The following is a 20,346-nucleotide window of genomic DNA, read 5'->3' on the forward strand; positions in this document are numbered from 1 at the left end:
CCCTCTCCCTCTCCCTCTCCCTCTCCCTCTCCCTCTCCCTCTCCCTCTCCCTCTCCCTCTCCCTCTCCCTCTCCCTCTCCCTCTCCCTCTCTCTCTCTCTCTCTCTCTCTCTCTCTCTCTCTCTCTCTCTCTCTCTCTCTCTCTCTCTCTCTCTCTGGGATCTTCCCTGTCCCGTCTCTGTGTTTGGGAAATTGCCTGGGCGTGGTTGTATGAGCGGGGCCATGGGAAGCAATGAAGGTGGTGATTCACAATATTTTGAAATGGAAATAAATTTGGGACAGTCTTACAAACATCTCAGCATAATCTAGTGGTCACCTCGATTGACTCCCAGCCATAATGTTAAAGGTTCGAGTCAACATGTTGTCATCCTACCTGTAGGCCTGACCTCCTCAATCATTAAATATGAATATTCACTGCGAGACCTTTTGGATAGATGACTAGTAAATCAAGCAATTCATGGTTTATAAAAAATACATTATCCAACAGCTACCTGGGACTAGTTTCAGGCTATCATAATAGTGTCGTTCCTATTGTACTATTTCGTCATTCAGCATACTTTTTTGATTCAGATACATGTCATCAATAAGCAGAATTAGGTATGGCATTTTGCTCAATAAGCTAGACTGTGGACACTGGGATTCAAACCCTGAACCTCTTGCCTGGGGGACAAACTCTCTACAACCAACCTAACCATTACTCTCTCCCTTTCAGCCTATGGAAATCTGGATACAGAGATTTTTAGAAACTGACATTAATAAATTCCAGGCTGTGTGAATACCCTGTAGGAGACCAAATGAACACAGCATAGTGTTGATATAATGGAACATGGTCATGGGAAGACTCACAGGCAGGTTTCACCAAGCTCCTAAAATGCGACAAAAGGTTGTACATGATTCTTACAGAGAGACTTTCCCATCGTGGGACGTAACAACAAAGGATTTTCTGTCTGTAATTGACAAGAAGATATGCATGACTTCAGTATCGGACATCTTGGACACAGGGGCAATGCAAATAATAATAATAATAATAATGGATTGAATTTATATAGCACTTTTCTAGATACTCAAAGACGCTTTACATTGAAGGGGGGACCTCACAAACCACCACCAGTATGTAGCACCCACTTGGGTGAAGCACGGCAGCCAATCTGCGCCAGAACGCTCACCACACACCAGCTTGAGGTGGAGAGTGAGGGAATTAATGAGTCTGCCAATTACACAGGAGGATGATTAGGGGGCCAGATTGAATGAGCCTGGTTGGGCCAGGACACCGGGGAAACCCCTACTCTTTGCGATAAGTGCCCTGGGATCTTTTATGACCTCAGTGAGTCAGGACCTCGGTTTTACGTCTCCTCCGAAGGACGGCATATTACTGACATGCCGACTAACTTCATTAAGTTTTGTGCTTAAGACACTAGCCTTACAATTTGAGAGAGCAAGAGAGCTACCGGTAAAGGCCTTGGTATTGGACTCATTCCAAGGCCTTTCGAGTTAACTAGTATAGCAAAGAAGCTTCTATCAATTGTTCTATTATAATTACGATACATTTTTCCGTGATACTAAGTTAGCAGCAGCTAACCGGGCAGAATGATAGGAGCACACATTGGGGAGTTTGACAATAGCACCAAACTGGACCAGGTCACAGGAAGAGAATCTTGTCCACGGAGCAGTTTTTCCCGGTCTCTTTATTTTGAAGGGCGATAAAGCCACGTCCGCAGCACCGACGCAGGCGTCAAGAATCTGCTGAGCACTTCCCTTTGAAACTTCATTCACAAAAAACAAACCCGACACTACCTAGGATGGTCACATGACGTAGTCAAGTGACAAGAGGTATGCGTGTTTGCATTCCAGGCAGTGTCACAACATCGCCATCCTGATCGACACACCTGAGGCCGGTTCGGTGTGTGTGTGTGTGTGTGTGTGTGTGTGTGTGTGTGTGTGGGGGGGAGACGTCACCTGGTAAGCGGACACCGGGAACGGCCTCTCCGTCACGAGGTTCATAAAACCACAAAGAAGGATATAAAGCCACATCCATATGAAGGAAAACACGACGCCCATTAAATGCCAGGGTCTGTGAGTGTTCTCAGATTTCCTCATCTGTGACGTCATATGCTGGCAGGGAGACGTGCGTACAGCCCCAACCCCTCGCGAGCCAGCGCAACAGAAATACCTGTCTTGTCTAGGATTTAAACAATTCAAACCCACCCAGGTTTTTTCAAATGCATGCTTGGACTGTCCTCACGTGAATAGTATGCAGCTCGGTCAGCCCTTAGCCACTGCCAGGGTGCATATACCCTGCCATGTCGCCTAAGGAGGAACCCTACACTGCGGATGCACAGCTTAGAGGAGTTTGCATAAGACTTCAATGCTAATTTCAAAGTCTGCTTCTCTGATTGGCTCGTGCTGTTTGTTTGAGACCAATATTCTAAAGGCTGCAACATTACAACAACATGAGGCAGACCATGTATACAGACAATTTACTTTTTTGAATTGCGTTTTTTAATTTAAGTTTTTGTCATATGGAGAAGTGGCGGTTTCAGGGCATTGACTGTCTGTAGGCTATCCATGTACAGAAGAGAGCTACATTGATGTAAAACCCTCTCGCCACTTCTAACGTCACATTTCTTTAACGCCTTCTTACAGGGATAGCCGCTCTGAGAAAGAAGAACCGTTCCCCGTGAAGTTCCCCAAAGAAGTCACGAAGTCAACTCCATCAACTGACAATGACGACATTCGACAACAACATGTTGCGTGACATCAGTTTATGGCTTCATTGGGGTTTGGTTTGTGATCAGGTAAACGGAGGACGTTCATGTATCGTATAACCCAGGACATCACCAGTGTCTCTTGTTCAACCATGCTCCACTTATATGTGCATATTCTGTCTCCCTTATGGCCTCGTGGTAGTAAGATAACGACCTCAGGGATCCAGAATGCTCACTATTGTCCTGCAACCGCCCCTCTGAGGGCCTCGCTGAAGCAGATAAAATCCACCTGACTTCTTAAACAGCCGTTTGAGGATAACTTGACTTCTAACAATCTTGACGTTCCACCAAATATTTGAAAGAAACGTTGACTTATTTCAAAATAAATAAATATGTTTTGTGTGTATATTAGGCATATGTTGCACCTTGTGAATCCATCTAGATTTCTCTATCAGATATGGGCATTTCATTCAGGAATCGTATTGTTGTACAGTGGCTATTTATCTAAAGTGGTGGAGAAATTACGTATCTAAATATCGATTTACCCTTTCGGCACCGATGCACTTCAGCCAAACATAGCCCAGATGCTACTCTACCTCACCCTGTCCCCCCTAACCCCCCCAACCCCAGATGTATGGGGACGTCACGTAGACCTACCTGACTGAGTAGCTCTGCCGGGATGTCGTCCTGGTTTGGGGCCGGCAGGTCTCCATTGATCTCCCTTTTGTTGACACTCTGTGAGTCGCTCATCTGATGGCGAACAAGCCGTCAGGTAGGGTTACAGGGTTGGTTAGGGTTAGACAGTCTTTCCAATGAATGACGGACGTACTACATTCATTTGAAAACATAGAAAAAGGTCTACATGGATCAGTAAGGCCGATCCTATTCCAGGTGTAGGCCTAATGGAGCTTTTCCACTAGATGCATAATAAACATATACACCACTAGCCTATAATACACATTTATGGAGCGGAATGGAAGATAACGGCGGTGAAAGCTGTCTCTGGGCCCCTTTTCGTCAATAAGCACATATACTCTCCATTGTGACATTTCATGGGGAAACTGTCATGGAAGAAAAAGGGTAATATAATGAAACACTCTGGCTACAATAATTAGTAGCCTGATGACACACACTTCTTCTCACAATATTGATATGAACTTTAAGATGGAAAGCGTTGAAGCTTTAAAATAGAAACTCTGTTCTCAAGAGAGTATATAGGACGCCGCGGTGGCATATTATAATATGTGAATTAACTGAAACACACGAGACCGGTCCCTGTATAACCTGCAGGTTTCAAAGGGGTTGACTCACCTTCTAGTAAACATCGAAAGTATCTCTCAGCTGTTGAATATGAACATGAAGCCTAAGACGTAACGACTTGTATAGCCATATAGGCCTATCTATCACCTTAATTGAAGCAAACTTAAAACTTCGTGAGCGATATTCATAAAAAAAAAGAGCGAGTGAAGGGTGTGACTCACCTTGGTGTGCGCAGGGCTGCGGTTGTGGATGCTGTGGAGATCTGGCAAACGGGTTTTATTCAGACACTGCACAGCAAACACACCCACTTCTGTAAACTGAGTTGACAGCGGGAGGTGTTCTCTCACTATCTTTCTGTCTCTTGCAAAACGACTGGAGCAGCGGCTACCTGCTGTGAGCGATTCGGTCTACTTTTGGATCTCCTCAATGTAGGCTGCGTAATCTGCGGTGGGTTGCGCATTACGCAAGAGAGGACGCAGGGCGGAATTGCGCACGTCGTTCCTAATTGTACAACTCTTGTCTTATTAGACCCTTTACACGGGTATGGCCAACACATCGGCAGAGTAAATGCAATGGGACATTGTGTCATGCACACAGTTGCCACATCGCTGTTGAGTTGAAAGTTGTGGTTGGCTGAAGTCAGGTCTGTCGAGGGCAAACTTTTCCACTGAGTGGCTGTTTCCTCCCAACACCTCTTATTGAAAAGGTAGTCCGACGGTAAAACAAAGCTTAACTTTGTTTGAAATGACAAATACAAAAGTTTGAGTACCAAGATATTTCAGTGTGAATAAATATTTTTCATCACGTCACATCGCAATTAACGCTTTCATTTTGAGAGCATATGGATGTTAGTAGGCCTGTTTTTGGGGACATGGTTGATCGAACAGAACTGCCTCAAGCTGTCAGGATGCTCAATGCACCAGCGTCCTAGATCTTCTCACTGGACTTTATTATTTATTGGGACGTATGTTTTAAATGTATGTGTACTTGATCTTGATCACTGAGAAACGCCTTCTCGTTTTGTTGTTCAATCAACAAAATTTGATTTGATTTTGATTTTTTTTTTTTTCTCATGCGAGACCTGGCAAAACAAATATTCTATATATAATAATGTATTTTTGAATTCAGTCTTCAATTCACGCACACACGCACACACACACGTTTAAAGGCGTTTAATAAATAAAAGGCATTATTTGTACACATCGAATATTCCCATTATATGTTACTCAGTCAATGAATTCCCAGACATAAAAAGACAAAATAATCCCCCCCCCCATATACAGAAAATCCCCAATGGCCAATCCATACCATAAGGACGGCACCAAACAGATGAGCCGCTGACCTCGTCAGACACAGCATTGTGAACATTTGGCGAGCTTCCTCTTAAAAAAAATAAAACATTGTAAAAGAGCTTTGTTGGTGAATCATGTAAACAAGTCTTTTAAAATCAGTACTCGGCGATTCGCAATTGGAAGTTCATCTGCGTTTAAACTTCCGTTTGAACCCTCCTCCTCCTCCTCTTCCTCCTCTCCGGCCCCGGGATCTCTGGCCGGGCTCCCGGGGGGCAACCTGCCTCCTGAAGTCCACCAGGCAGTCCGAGGCCTCGGAGATGGACGTGAAGGCCCGGATGGGAGAGTCGCTGACCTTGAACGTGGACGGCTGTCCGCTGCCTCCTTCCTCCGATTCGTCGTCGTCGTCGTCGTTGCTGTTGCTCAGGTCGATCACGGCTCTGAGGGGTGGACAGGAGGACATGTTCTTTAGTGCGCTGCGTACGTTTCTCCGAGACCTCTCCCCTCCGTGGAACTCTGTGCGCAACATTCTCTACAGTCCACTGGGTCGCCATCAAACAACTGGACGGACTCGCCCACTAGTGATGTCACTAAGGGACAGGGAAGGGCATATTTCAAGACTGCTTGCAACGGCTAATCACACTTACACCTAGAGGCATACTATCACCCTTTTAATATCGACACATACAACCCAAAGGTTCTGCGCTTGAGCGACAAGGGGATGCTTCTCATTTTTAGAAAATGCCACCCTACAGGCCATAACGTTTTTATGCTAGTGGTGTCTGCGTCTGTGTGAGGGGACCGTAAGAAAGATACAGATAGAGAAATGATGGATACAAGACTGTTATAGAACACTAGAAGAAATGTTTGAGATATGTACTGGACACTCCTCACACCGCCCGATGTAACAAGCTGCCTACTGCTTAAATCATTACCAGGCCTTAAGGACAAAGAGCCTTCACGGCTACAGTTCAGGGCAGTAAAACAGAGTTGGACGCTTTGTTCCCCAACCAGCACACTGGGACGGCGCGAGTTTCTTCTTATTAACGGATGAATCAATTATTGTTGTTACTTTTGAGTATTCGAAAGTCAACAGCCGGGAATCAGAGCAGGCCAGTGGATGGTGACCCTCGGGTGTCGACCCACTCTCTAACCCCAGGACCCCTCCACTGCCCATGGAGGGAGGGGGGGGACCTCCCCAGCACACACAACCCCTGAAGAGAGCCTTTTCTAGGGGCCCGACCCACTCGGCTGTTTTCAAGTGACCAAAGTGAGAGTACCGCCTCATAAACTAAACAGAGATTCTTATATAATCTAAAAGCTAAACAGAGTTTAGTTTATGAGTTTAACAAATTCCATCTCATATAATCTATTTAATTATTCCCCCAATTTTCTGATAGTCCCTATTGCCCTCTTTTGATTGATTTGATGTGAAGGACTGCGTTGCTTGCATTGAGAGATCCTAGATACAGTTCTTGTGTCACTAATCTATAGGACTTACGTGGGGAGTTTGGACACGGAGGGACCACCTTTTAAATGATAAACAAAACACAGAAAAGAGCAGTCAGCAGGAATCAATATAACTTGGTAATTCTCTCACACACACACACACACACACACACACACACACACACACACACACACACACACACACACACACACACACACACACACACACACACACACACACACACACACACACACACACACACACACACACACACACACCTGGATGTCTGCGCTCCGTGTTCTCCAGGGCTGACAGCAGGTCGCCCTTCTGGGTGGATAGAGAGAAATACATAAAAGGTCACGAACCTCAGCTCTGCATGCTCATGTTACCATCCTATCTGACCAGTTTGGGCCCCCATTTCCCCTGTATCCACCCCTGGAAGGAGGGATCCCTCCTCCGTTTCCTCCCCCGGGTGTCGGCTTTGATAGTCAGGGGAGTCTTCCCTTCAGAGGTCCTTAAGGGCTCTTTATGGTTCCACGTTCACGCAACGCAAGGGGGGTGACGGACCCCTTACGTCCTTGTGGACCCTCCTTGCGTCCACCACAAGTGCCGGACGTGCGCCGCCCAAAAATCCTAACCTTCCGTCTAGGCGACGCGGCAGCAAGGGCTGTGATTGGCCGCTTACTAAAACCCGACGCAGAACCATAAACCTTCACGACTGCGCCGGGGCGTCTGCGTGGTCCTTGCGTTGCGGGAACGTGGGGCCATCATCAGCCCTTTAGGGTGGAGGGCTGGTAAAGAATATCAACTGGGGACTCGTATAGTGCTTCAATATGTAAGGTTGCCTCTGAAGCCCTTTGAGACTGGAACTAAGGCCTACTAGAGTCACGTACAACCGTTGTCTCATTAAGGAGGGCTGGCACATCGCTGCCTGTATCGCCCTGTGATCATCTCATTTAAACCTGTATCCCTCTGAATTAAACCAACATCGTAGCTTTCCTACGGAGAGTCCTACTATAAACTACTTTTCATGAGCCATGCAAATCAAGCGGAGGGCAGCGTCATTACGGGCGAGGCGGTGTGGGCGCTCTGCCTCTGGATGCAGCTCTCCGTGTGTCGCGAGTACTCGGCCAGCGGGACGGACTTGTGGCAGAGGTAGCACCTCTCCCGCCCCTGAGGAGCCCTGTGGGGGACAGCATGGATGGGTCAGCCTCACTGTGTACACCGGGGGGTCAGACTCACTGGGGGGGGGCGTACTTACGGGGCGTGGCCGGATGGATCGCCGTCTCCACGATCTTCCGTCGCTAGGGATTTCAGTGCCCTCCTCTTGCTCGGCCTATGGGACCCTGGGAGGACGAGAGTGCACACACACACATACAAACGCGCGCGCACACACACACACACACACACACACACACACACACACACACACACAGACACACACACAGACACACACACAGACACACACCTTTATGTCCGTGGTCATAGTAAAGGCATTACTTTGTGAAACTTTATGGATTTCTTGTAACCAAACCATTAATCCAATTTTGATAGCGATTTCGATTTTAGCGTCAAACGATCACAAAATTAACATAATTGATTCTTATTTAGATTATTATTATTTAGATTATTATTATTATTAATAATGTTTTATAGAACGGGCAGAACAGCTGGATACATATCTGTACATCATTTTAGATTGTAACATTTTCTTTTTGACCATTTTGTGGCCGAAATTTCAAAGTTCTCAGATACAAAGTTTCTTTTGTGAGAGACATGCTTAATAAATACATGTTTTCAAACTCAAAAATAATCGTCTGAATAATCGTGATTTCAATATTGACCAAAATAATCATGATTTTTATGATTTTTCCCATAATCTAGCAGCCCTAGGCAATACTATAGTATTGTTCTAGATGTTTATAGGAGTTGTTTGGCCCCATGTTTAGAATGTAGACAAGTCCCATGTAACATGACTCGCGGATGGGTTATCGCCATATAAAATAAAGAAATCATGTCTTTTGCAACTATCTTACTACTACTACCACTCCTCCACCGGCCCTGCGGCCTAGATCAAAACCAACCAGGCCTTTTTTTAAACCAGTCTTTTCATCTTTAATACTGCAATACAGCCCATAAAAGTCTGACGGCCATCCGCTTTTGGCGACGACCACTCTGAGGGGAGCAGCTAGAAGTGACGAGCGTGCGGGCCGAGCGATCAAACGAGAGCAGCCTGGGTATTCAGGAACGTTGACCGCATCATTACAACAGGTCATAGAGTAACGGACGCCGACTCTGGCCGCAAAGTGACCGCCGCAGCCTTATTGCAGCCAGGAAGAACCCTACACGACCAGATATATTCAAGAACATTTTATATCAAATAAAGACTAGTTCAAAGTGTATTCTTTTTGCCCAGAAAACGATTAGTTATATCACTGCGGTTTATGTTGCCTTCCGTTTAGGAAAAATTAATCTCAAGGTCCAAAATGTACTTTTACACTTTTGCATTTTTACCCAGCAGTGTAAATATCAACACCATACAATTATTTTAATAGTGAACCCGGATTTCTTTTCACCCGCCAGATAGTCAAATCTATTTCCGTCGGCTGATTGCAGGTGTTTATTTTGTCGGATGTCCTAATTTGCTTCAGCCATTCCGACCTGGTTTCGAGTCATAACGTCCATCACATCACCGTGAACCCTGCCGGGTACGCAAGAGATCAGGGTTAATCACCTGGCGAATCCTCTACGGGGCTCTCCACTACTTCCTGCTCGCCGTCACAGAAGGCGGCGTGCATCTCGATCTCGGACACGGGGAACGCGCTCTGGCAGATGGGGCAGTCCACGCTAGAGGCCGCCTCCGGCCCCTCCTCCGGCCCCGCCTCCGGCCCCGCCTCCGGCCCCGCCTCCTTCCTCTCTTCTGCCCCTACAGCTCCCTGCGTCTCCTCCTCCTCCTCCTCCTGCCCAGACAGCGGTGCCTGCGCTCTGCTGGGACTCATGGCAGCCGGCTGCTCACAGTCGCCCCCAGCTGGAGGTGACAGAGAGAGACCAGACAGGAACACGTTAGATTCTGTTCATCTGTTAGCAATTCATCTGTTATGTCCTCACACTTCACTTCACAGTGAACGACTTTAAGTGAAATCGAGGAGCAAAACACTGAACAGCAGAACACAACAGTAACAGTTTTTGAGCCAGCGTTTCTTTTCTGATCCGAGTTGAGCGGTTTAAAATTCAACACTGGTTAGTTCCGTTCACATATCATCGAATAATAACCAAATGCATTCTTTTCTTTGTTTTACCCTTTAGTGTATTGAGAGGTGATTGAGGTTCAAAGGTATCAATTATGTCAAAGTCTAAGTTTGTGTGAGTGTGTGTGCATAGAAGTTAAGACTGCAGAAGGCTGGCTAGCGTTAAATGTTTAGCATTTGGTCTTTAAAAACCATGAGAATGTATCTCTGACATCAGCTAACCCTTGGGCTTTTCCCTCCTGTTCACGGTCTCCTCACACCTGAACACAATCCTAACTAATTGGGTCTTCCCATTGGCTTGAGCCTGCTCAGCTACCCCATCCTCTTCCACGTTTATAAGAAGTACAGATGTTACAACAAGATAGTTAGTCATGAATTTGATACAATTCATTGAAATGATATTCACAAGCAAACGTATTTAACCCGACTGTTGACATTCCCCACGGATAATGGTCTCACTTCAACATTTCTAGTAAAACGATTGTGTAAAAAAACATACCAGAGATTTTTTGAATGCTTAGTGCATTCTTATCAACATCTGTGAAATGTTTTGTATTATAGAAGGTCATAGAATGGAGATGCAAATGCCTCAGCCACTACCCTGTCCTGGCTTGTATTGTCGTAGGGCGAAAAACAATAGGCTGATCAAGAGGAAGATCCAACACTCTGGGTGTTTATGAGCAAGGCATTTCTGACTCTTGCTGTACCGCCCCCTAAAAAAGATGGTGCTTATTCCAACAAATCAACGTTAGGCCTCACAGCTTGGATACACCCAGAGATATCGAATCAACGTCCCTGCATACAGAAGCCAAACTTTGGCTGGAATGGTTAGAACTATGGATGACAAACGTGAAATGTGAGATGAAACACAAAACCTTCTCGCCTGAGGCTACAAGAGTCAGACACCTTGGCTCGGAGATGTCATTTGAAGTATATTCATATTCACATCAAAAAATATAAACTAATGATGGCGTATACTGACGGAGAGGTTACCAGCACTGAACAACGTGTCAGTGTTTTATTAACCTACCGTCCACCTCTGCCTCTTCCTCTTTCTTGTTGGGGTCCTGTGTGTGAGTCTCCTCCTCCTCCTCCTCCCCCTCCCCCTCCCCCTCCCCCTCCCGACTGCGGGGGAGACTCTGGATCTGGAGTAGGGAGGGGCTGTCAGGCTGAGTCTGTTGTCACAAAAGGAGTTCCGGTTACACCCTCTGTTTCTTTCCATTAACCTGCACTGCCACTTTTGACCTGCGGCAATTTAATCCATTCACAAACAGCCACACTGCAAAAAACATCCACGAGTCCATCCATCGAGAGAATCTTTGATCTACAAATCCTTTTGTGAGGTCCACTTTTGCTCCTAAAATATTCAGGTATTCAGACATGTCTCTAAAAATGGCACGGCCAAAGCTGCAGTAACAACTCCAACCACTAGAGGCTGCTAAAGGGAAAACATACATAGTGCAGTCCTCCATAGAAAACCCTATTTCTGTTCACCCGCAGAGAGCTTTAACTTGCTTATTTCACTGGGGTGTTGCGATGTTTCTTCGTGTCTAATCGTTAATCTCTTGTGGTTTTGCAGGTTGTGAAATCGACATGGACGTTGGCAACACGTCCTGCTGGGTGTCGCATTACGACAGTAAACCTCAACAGTTCCTGCTCAACACCTCAACGGCCATTAAGGAATGTGTCAGGGCATTTTTTTTATGTTTGGCCACATGACAAAAATGTTTTATATGGAGATAAGATAAGACTTCATTGATCGCAAGAGAAAAATGCCTTGACATAAAATACAAATTATTTAAAATGTATGAGTTCAGGTAATTGAAGGGTCCAAAGTGGCTCAATCTAATTAAAATAGGGGGACAGAAGAAACTTTACTCTACATAGCCTGGCTCTTCATGCTAGTGGCGACCATGTTCAGCAGCAAGTTATCGTGCGCCAAAGTCACGGCTGCTCTCTGCAACACTGGCTTGTGATCGCATACAATGTTACCACGCAGCCAAGCCGCGTCATGAGACCACACAAACTGCTGCTTCTTACCTCCTCTGCTGCATCGGTCCCCACCACCAGAACCTGAGTCTCGTCGCCACTGAGCTGCGTCTCTTTAGTTCCAAAGCGCAGAGGATTTACGTTAAATAAATGCATCGTGCTGAATGACACAAACCTCACAAATAGCAACTGAGTCACTAGAGCTTGATGGTATTATTCACATTAAAAAAGGCTAAATAGAACAGGCTCAAATGATACATCTGAACAGGATAATTGGATTCAGTTTGTTTATAACCGATTGATATTGAGTATCTTATGACCGAGAAATCCTGGAATAATACAGCGCTGTTGCCTTCTCGCTAGGGCTGCTAGATTATGGAAAAAAAATCCTAATCCCGATTACTGAAACGATTATTTTTGAGTTTGAAAACATGCTGCATTTATTCAGCATTTCTCTCCAAAAAAAACACTTTGTAACCGAGAGCTTTGAGATTTCCCCTTAATAAAAATACGCAAAATGTTAAAATCGAAAATGTGCCAATCGAAAATAATGTACAAATATGTATCCAGCTGTTGTTCTATAAAACATTAAATGAATAAGATAAATAAAAAGAAAATAATAATAATTCAAAAAAATCGTTTCAACTTGATTGTAATAGTTTGGAGATCATTTGCGCGAGAAAGAAAAATCAAAATCGCTATCAAAATCCGACTGATTTCACAGCCCCACTTCCCGCGATACACAGACCGGGCCACCGTACCTGGACACATGTCACAGCCCACCACATCCAGGTCCTCTTCGGCCTCCTCCACCGGCTCCACGCCCTTCCTCTTCACGTCCTCCTCCCTGCCTCCTTCGTCTTCGTCTTCGTCCTCCTCCTCCTCCTCCGGCGGCTTCACCCCTGCTGCTCTTCTTCTGGATCGGAGGCCGGGTCGGCGCAAACTGTTTAAACCCAAACCAAACAGAACCAACTTTATCGACACATTGTATACGTATAGGTTATGGACACGTTTGAACGCCCTGAACAGATTTCGGAGAGGGCACAGCTTGTTATGGTTCTAGTTTCTGTGCCATAAGTGGCCGCTCCATATTTCATACTGAAATAAATTCCAGTGGATGTGGAGCTATTATTTGTGCACTAGTTGTGTGTCCAGCTATAGCTGCATTAAAAAAGGTACACCAAAACCACAAAGGATCAATAATTATGACAATTTGAAAGTGGATCTTACCTTATGGTGGGGATCAGTTCGGGCGAGTCCTCAAGGAGTTCCTACAATGACAGAGTAGGTTTGTTTTAACAGAGATTTAACGTTGATTTCAGTTGTTGGAAGTTGTTGCAAGATGGCCGACTTCCGGAAGCCACAATGGCTCACCTCCGGTTGGGGGGTGATGCCGGCGCCCCACTCGGCCTTCCTCAGTAGGCCTCTCTGAGCGTTCTTCAGGCTCTTCTCGTACACCTCCATCTGGGCCAGGATCACCTGGAGGACCAGTAGCAGAACGCCAGCGGGGTTAACCACAGCCAGGCTAGAGCAGTTCAGAGCAACGATGCAGGACAGGTTGGGGCAGGCGGTAGGGATGTAGGGAGGATGGACAGTTGGAAGTAACAGAAAGGGAACCGGTTCCTGTTTCATCATCATTCATCCAGCTTTAAAACAGCATGTATCTGATAAGGCCTGGGTAGTTCATTAAGAAGCTCATCCGTGTTTACAGCTTTAAAACCGTATGTATCTGCTAGGACCTGGGCAGTTCATTCAGAAGCTCATCCATGTTTACCAGCTATAAAACAGTATGTATCTGCTAGGACCTTGGTAGTTCATTCAGAAGCTCATCCATGTTTACCTACTTTAAAACAGTATGTATCTTCTAGGACCTGGCTAGTTAATTCAGAAGCTCATCCATGTTTACCAACTTTAAAACAGTATGTATCTTCTAGGACCTGGCTAGGTCATTAAGAAGCTCATCAATGTTTACCAACTTTAAAACAGTATGTATCTGCTAGGACCTGGCTAGTTAATTCAGAAGCTCACCCATGTTTACCAACAAAAGTATGTATCTCATAGGACCTGGGTAGTACATCTAGAAGCTCATCAATGTTTACCAACTTTAAAACAGTATGTATCTGCTAGGACCTGGGTAGTTCATCTAGAAGCTCATCAATGTTTACCAACTTTAAAACCGTACGTATCTGCTAGGACCTGGCTAGTTAATTCAGAAGCTCACCCATGTTTACCAACAAAAGTATGCATCTCATAGGACCTGGGTAGTTCATCTAGAAGCTCATCAATGTTTACCAACTTCAAAACAGTATGTATCTGCTAGGACCTGGGCAGGTCATTAAGAAGCCCAGCGGTCTCCCCACCTGTGTGTATCTGTCTGGGTCCAGGCCCTGAGGGCAGAAGGGCACCCCCCAGCAGTAGTGCACCAACGGCTCCCCTCCGGGCCCCAGTGGGGGGGCAGGGACCCGACTGGAGGGCTCCTGGGGGTGGGAAGGCCCCGGCCCCGACTGGGGGACCCGCGCACAAGAGGTGCTGGTGTCTGAACCAGCCGCCTCCAGGAACACGACGGCAGGGACGGGATTCAACCTCAGACGCTTCGGACTGGGGACCAAGCAAAAACAAAAAAACGTAATGAACCACATTTTCCCCACGACAATACTTAGCATATAAAGTGCTTTCATCATCACTAAGGGCACTTGTTCTTGCACCCATCCACACCCACACATTATCGTCATCAGCTTTGTTAGTTTGGTAGACAGGAGTTTGGGGCAGGAGTTATAACAGTACATCCCGTGCATTCGCGAGCATGATCGCTTTACATGTGATCAATAAGCAAATGCAAGGCAAGATCTGGAAATCTGGACAACAAAACAATGTGAAAAAAGTTTTCACAATCACAGACTACCGAGTTTACTTTAAGGCACCACTCTAAACATTGCAACTGCAGCGCCGGTTATAAAAGGCATTCCGACTTGCAATCCTTTATTATAAAATATCGGTAAAAAAAATAAATCCATCATTCTAGATTTGTAATAAGTGGAAACTAGTGTGTGACTCAGTGTGTAATTAGGGTGGTCTTGCATCCAGGGCAATGAGAGAGATCCCTGATCCAGTGGTTCTCCGTCACCAGTGGGTTTCCCTACCTGTGGCTGGAGGTGGCTGACGGGGCTGACCCGCTGTGTTCAGGGGAACACGTCGGGTGCTCAGCCTGCGGCGGGCGCCTCTCCTCTGGGAAGACAGGACTGGGGGACCCCTCTGACTGCTGTGGAAGCCGGGAGATGTGGATGTTGACATGAAGCAGCGGATTGATGATGCCAGGGATTGTTTGAAATTTCACAGCCGACAGAAGTTGGAACGAGCGGAGTGAATCGCACCAATAACCAAACTGGAGAGCGAGTTTACCTCCAAGTCTTCCTCGCTGTCGGACCAATGTAAGGTCATGTCACTGGTCATCTTCATTATTTCTGGGATGGACTCCTCATCCTTCTTGGTGGGCTTCTCTTTACCGGCTGAAATCAGGAGGATTAAAATCCACACATCAAGTATTGCCCTCTACCGGCTCGGCTCAAGTACAACGTGCTCATTGATTCAGGCCCAGAAGATGATGAGCTGCAATATACGACGGATCCAGCAGAGAACACTGATTAGACAGAGCTGGGACGGCCATTAACACACATGGTGTCATCGTTCTATGAATGAATAAAGGAAGACGTTACCCAAGGCAGCTGTTGTTGGCTTGCCGACGTGGTCCCGGGACGTGGATTCAGACTCTGCATCCTTGTGGTTCAGCCCGTTTGTCTGCAGTCAAAACAAAAACACAACACAAGACTTGGTTGAAGGGTACGATCACAGTTGGTGAATGACGGAAGACTTTATAAATAGTGGTTGGGACAAGATGGAATTAGATATTAATTGTAACATCCAGGCCTATGACAAAATGGTTTTAAATATAATTAACAGTCTGCATGTGTCTAATTTTTCAAGCAAGCTGTTTATTTATGATATATTTGATAAGAGAACGTAAACCCAGATGATGTTGCAGTGGGGTATAGAAAATGTTTGAAATGATGGGTACAGACACATTTGAATTGGGAGATTAATCATTAGTGAATAATCGTACGAGGAGAGGATCTGGTGAAGATGCTGCAGAAGATACAACTGGATGAACTTCAAACCATGCACTTATGGTCGGCCTATCACATTTCTACGCAAGCCGTCAGTCAGCGAGGGCTCTTCGTCATTTTCAATGGTATACCCTCCTAGTCAAAAGCATAGTCTCAGATTGTCCGTATAAGCAGCTCATAAACAGTTTATTATCAAGGCATTCACACGACACTGCACAGCAGAGGGGTTTCAACCGGGACAAGATCCATTCACTTGCCGCCCCACAAATGGTCATGTGAACAGTGCCCTGCGTAACACTTACCTTCTGAAGGCACTGTCGTGGCTGTCGGCTCTCCTTATTAGAAATGGCAGAGTAACTGCCCTGGCTGCTGGATTCCTGGCCTATGGTAGCCGGAAGAATGCTACTTCTTTCTGTCCTTGTACTGCCAAATACTGGACTGGTCCTCCCAAATACTGGACAGGTCCTCCCAAGTACTGGGCTGCTCCGGCCAGATCCGGTCTTTGGCAGACTAGTCTTTCCAAATCTTGGGCTTTCCTCTCTAAAATCTGGTCTGGTCTCACCACTGACTTTCCTGCTCTTTACAAATAGCGGTCTAGTCCCGCAATGCTCTGTCCTCACAGAACAGCCATCTCTCAACAAGTCTTTGGCCTCTCCCTTCCCGGTCGAGGCTGGACTTTTTGGGAACGTCAGACCTTTAGACAACGTGTTACTAGCAGAATGAATTGGTCTCTTGGAACGACTTAGCTTGGAAAACTTTAGACCCTCTGGGAACTTATCGTCATCACAGGTAGGCAGTGACTTCTGACTCGTGACTGAGGCAGCGATCTGGTTTTCATAGTCCGAAGCCTTTGTGGATTCAACCCGGCCAAATACAGGACTCTTTGCCGTGATGCTGCTGATATCCGAAGCCCTTGTGGATTCAACCATGCCAAATACAGGACTCTTTGGTGCGGTGCTGGTGTTATCCAAAGCCTTTGTTGAGCCAACCCTGCCAAATACAGGACTCTTTGGTGCGGTGCTGGTGTTATCCAAAGCCTTTGTTGAGCCAACCCTGCCAAATACAGGACTCTTTGGTGCGGTGCTGGTGTTATCCAAAGCCTTTGTTGAGCCAACCCTGCCAAAGACAGGACTCTTAGGACAGTTAAAACGTGGATCAGTCTCTCCAATTACTTCCACATCTGGATCTGAACAGTCAGCACTTTTTGGGAATTTCGGCTTCTTGGAATACCCTACGTTGTCCGAGTGTGTTGCGCTGCTTGGAAACGTGGGGCTATTTGACGGGGAGGTTAGAGATGTCTGGGTGGAGGTCAGACTCTGCTGAGAGCACAAGACGAACCCAGAGGTTCTGCAGGTCTTTAGTATCCCCGGACTCAACCTGGGCAGTTGAACATGGAGTTTGCTGGCCGAGGAAGACGGTTTGAAGGTTTTAGGGAGCAGGCAGGGATCAGTCTGGGAGGAAGAAAAGTCCTGAGGTTCATCCGGGTTGAATGGATTCGTACAAACACGAAGACATTAGAGAAAAATTACACAGTGGCAGAGGCCTGAGTTTCACATGTCATTTGAATGGAGCTTTTGTGATTAAAGGTTGAATCTCAAATCAAAAAAAGACATCAATATCAACTATTACACTAGCTTCCTGCTAGTACCATGGCAACAACTATTGTCATGCATTGAAGTACCATTTCTGTTCCCACCCATGCAGTGTGGCTTTAACGACGAGGCCAAAATAAGATCCCATTCCCCTGGGCAGCGTGTTTTGGCTCATCAGATCACAGTGTGAAATCTGCGTTCCAAAGCGTCTCCATGGAGAGACGGTTTGGAATGCATCCAAGGTCAAATCCCCCATATTGCCAAGACATCCAAGTCTGGTATTATTCTAATTATTAAACACTTTTAATTTAAATATGTATATATTTTTCTGAAAGCCCATGGTGTTAGGTAATATGAGCGATTGACTGACCTGAGAACAGAGTGGCTCCAGGGTGGAGCTCTGAGAGCAGATCTTCTGGGTCTGCGGGAGGTCAGCCCGCTCCAGGACCGGAACGCCATCTTCCCTCTTCCGTTTTCTCATGTTATGCTTATGATTCCCTGCGCCTCTCGGGTCTAGGGAACCACACAGCGGGAACCGAAAGACGGGGGCGTTTGTTACATAGGATAGCGGGGGACATGAATGTAGGACTGGGGCGGTATGGCAGAATGTATCATCAGTTACATTTAGGGCATTTAGCAGACGCTTTTATCCAAAGCGACTTACAATAAGTACAGATATATATTGTACAGATACAATATATATCGCTGTCGGTACAGTTGAGATGTTCATAGAACCAAGTGCAAGTAGAATCAGTTGCATGTGATAGCCTTCTTTTGGTGTGCTTACTGTTATTGACACTCAGCTCTTCAGCCAGCGGCACGTTCTTGGGCACCGTGGCTGGGTAGGCGAGTTGCCGCCGGGAGGGGAGTTTTGGCGAGGGATCGGTGTTGCCGTGGTATCTTTGGCTTGGAGGCGAGGCACAGGGCTGGGTCTGACTGAACATCTAGAGAGAGAGAGAGTCGACAGAGGATGAGGTCGCCTGAGGCGGTACCGTCGTTGGGCTATGAGCCCAAGGCCAGCACAGTAATGAGTTCAACAGGAATCGTTGTTACCGATTGGTCAAGGTAAATGCCCCACGATTGCGTCTGTCTTACAAACTTGCGCTGATTCACAAGTGACTATTTTAACGATGTAAACGAAGGGCACACTGGAACTAGCTGGAGGTTGTACAATATAAGGCGAGCGCTGAGTTCGTACACTTTCTTTTAAGGCTTCCGTCATGGCCTCTTCCTCCTGCTGGCGCTTGGCAGCAGCAATGCTGGCTTCCTGTTCACTCAGTCGCAGTGCCAGGTCCATCATCTCCTCCTCACTCATCTCTGAAAAGAGCAGGCCACGGTCAAAGGTCAACTACAAATATATGACTGGCCGCCTTCTAAAATTGCTTGTGGAAGCCCATGAATGCAACACTCAATATGCCACTCCATTCTTAATGACAAGTCTGAAGCTTGTATTCTAAATGATCCAAAACACTTTATTACTGTACACTGATTTTGCGTCTCAAAAGGTAGCAAGCAACAACAGCTAATTATGCAAGGTCAAATATGGATTTAATACAACCCTATGTGGACAACACAATATTGACATATGTGGTGAATACAGATGACAGATTGCTGTAATTAGCATTCACATATTTTTCAAGATTACCTTCTATGAAAATGTTTTCATTCATTATTTTACCTTAATATTTGAACATGATCTTGATGATGTCAACGTTACAGCAAGTGTTGTGCGTTAGTTATTTTGATGCACTTCAGTTCACAGGTTCATACCTTTCGGTTTTGCTTTAACGACCCTTTCACGCCTGCGAGACAATGACATTGAGGAATGGGGAAGCTCTTCTTGAAACATCTAGGAGTGAAGGCAAAAAGCCTTTTACTTTGAAAACCAAATAGAGTACATATCACCTATTAGATAGTTAGTAGTAGACTATTATAAGGGAAATTAACAAAGAGTAGCACAACATCAGAAAGTTATGTTTCTTTTGCTTTTAGTAGAAGAATATAGTAAGGTATTGCATTACAGTGACGACTCATCACTTCTTTCACCTCTTCATCCGTATCATCTGCTTCAACACAGTCCCCATCTCCCCCAGAGGATAAGGCACTGGACGTCTTCATTACTTGCTTTCTAGGAGACATGTTGTTCTGTTTATAAAAACGTTGACCTACAGAGAGAGAAAATACGCGCTCGGTTTAGAAAGTTTAAAACAGTCACTTTTAAAGAGATAGATGTTGACATTGCAAGTAATTTTTTCCAATCTGAATTCCAACAGAATATGACGACACAGTACATCACAGGTGGCGAAACGTCTACTTATCAAGTAGTTAGAAAAATCGAACCGCTGAAGCGGATTTTAAAGTAGATGTAAATACTCAATTTAATTTCAATATGCATATATCAGCGACAGTGTGTGGGGGTGTTACACCGTGCTGAATCATACCATTACTGCGATCAATTGGTTGACTGTCAATGTGTTGTTGATACGTTCACCAAAAAAGTTTAGATGCATTTGCTTACTCTCTTCACACAGCCATGTTGGTTCCTAATCACGTGACCTCAGCCTGGCTGGCGCGTTCCTTTGCGTCACCTACTGGCGGGCGCGTGCTTCAAAACACGAGCGACTGGATGTTAGCAGCAAACTAGCTACCAAAAGGGAACGAGTCATTGGTGTAGAGTCATAGCAACGCAGTTC

General features: G+C 45.8%; 2 protein-coding genes across 3 annotated transcripts in view; both read right to left on the reverse strand.

Moving 5' to 3' along the window:
* LOC132461008 (hexokinase-2-like) overlaps nt 1-4,385 on the reverse strand; it is a 13,448-nt gene extending 9,063 nt beyond the window's left edge. Inside the window, exons 1-2 of one of the 2 annotated variants that reach the window (XM_060056043.1) lie at nt 4,186-4,385; nt 3,362-3,454 (exon numbers count right to left, since the gene is read on the reverse strand). In XM_060056043.1, the coding sequence (XP_059912026.1) occupies nt 3,362-3,454 (93 nt within the window). In that variant the 5' untranslated portion in view covers nt 4,186-4,385. Of the gene's footprint in view, nt 1-3,361; nt 3,455-4,015; nt 4,137-4,185 lie in introns of those variants that run through there. The other variant, XM_060056044.1, reaches the window with a different exon arrangement.
* A 736-nt stretch (nt 4,386-5,121) lies between these two features.
* uimc1 (ubiquitin interaction motif containing 1) lies at nt 5,122-20,221 on the reverse strand. Its single transcript, XM_060056023.1, has 22 exons — nt 20,095-20,221; nt 19,700-19,818; nt 19,424-19,502; nt 18,852-18,970; nt 18,441-18,597; nt 18,024-18,166; nt 16,364-17,530; nt 15,654-15,735; nt 15,340-15,446; nt 15,081-15,199; nt 14,301-14,538; nt 13,315-13,419; nt 13,171-13,211; nt 12,702-12,883; nt 11,992-12,053; nt 10,982-11,126; nt 9,438-9,731; nt 7,965-8,049; nt 7,772-7,886; nt 6,982-7,030; nt 6,755-6,782; nt 5,122-5,693 (listed from the first exon to the last, which is right to left on the reverse strand). The coding sequence occupies exons 2-22, from the start codon at nt 19,790-19,792 to the stop codon at nt 5,441-5,443; spliced, it is 3,663 nt and encodes a 1,220-aa protein (XP_059912006.1). The 5' UTR covers nt 19,793-19,818; nt 20,095-20,221; the 3' UTR covers nt 5,122-5,440.
* Nucleotides 20,222-20,346: the final 125 nt, after the last annotated feature.

This window comes from Gadus macrocephalus, chromosome 7 (genome assembly GCF_031168955.1).
Source record: "Gadus macrocephalus chromosome 7, ASM3116895v1".
Classification (NCBI taxonomy): domain Eukaryota; kingdom Metazoa; phylum Chordata; class Actinopteri; order Gadiformes; family Gadidae; genus Gadus; species Gadus macrocephalus.

Excerpts from the sequence above, each read along its gene's own strand:
- uimc1 (XM_060056023.1), bottom strand. The coding sequence starts at position 19,792 with ATGTCTCCTAGAAAGCAAGTAATGAAGACGTCCAGTGCCTTATCCTCT. Across the intron at positions 13,420-14,300 it reads ACCCAGACAGATACACACAG|GTGATCCTGGCCCAGATGGA; the intron begins GTGGGGAGACCG and ends CTGGTCCTCCAG. Across the intron at positions 8,050-9,437 it reads CCCCGTAGAGGATTCGCCAG|GGTCCCATAGGCCGAGCAAG; the intron begins GTGATTAACCCT and ends TCGTCCTCCCAG.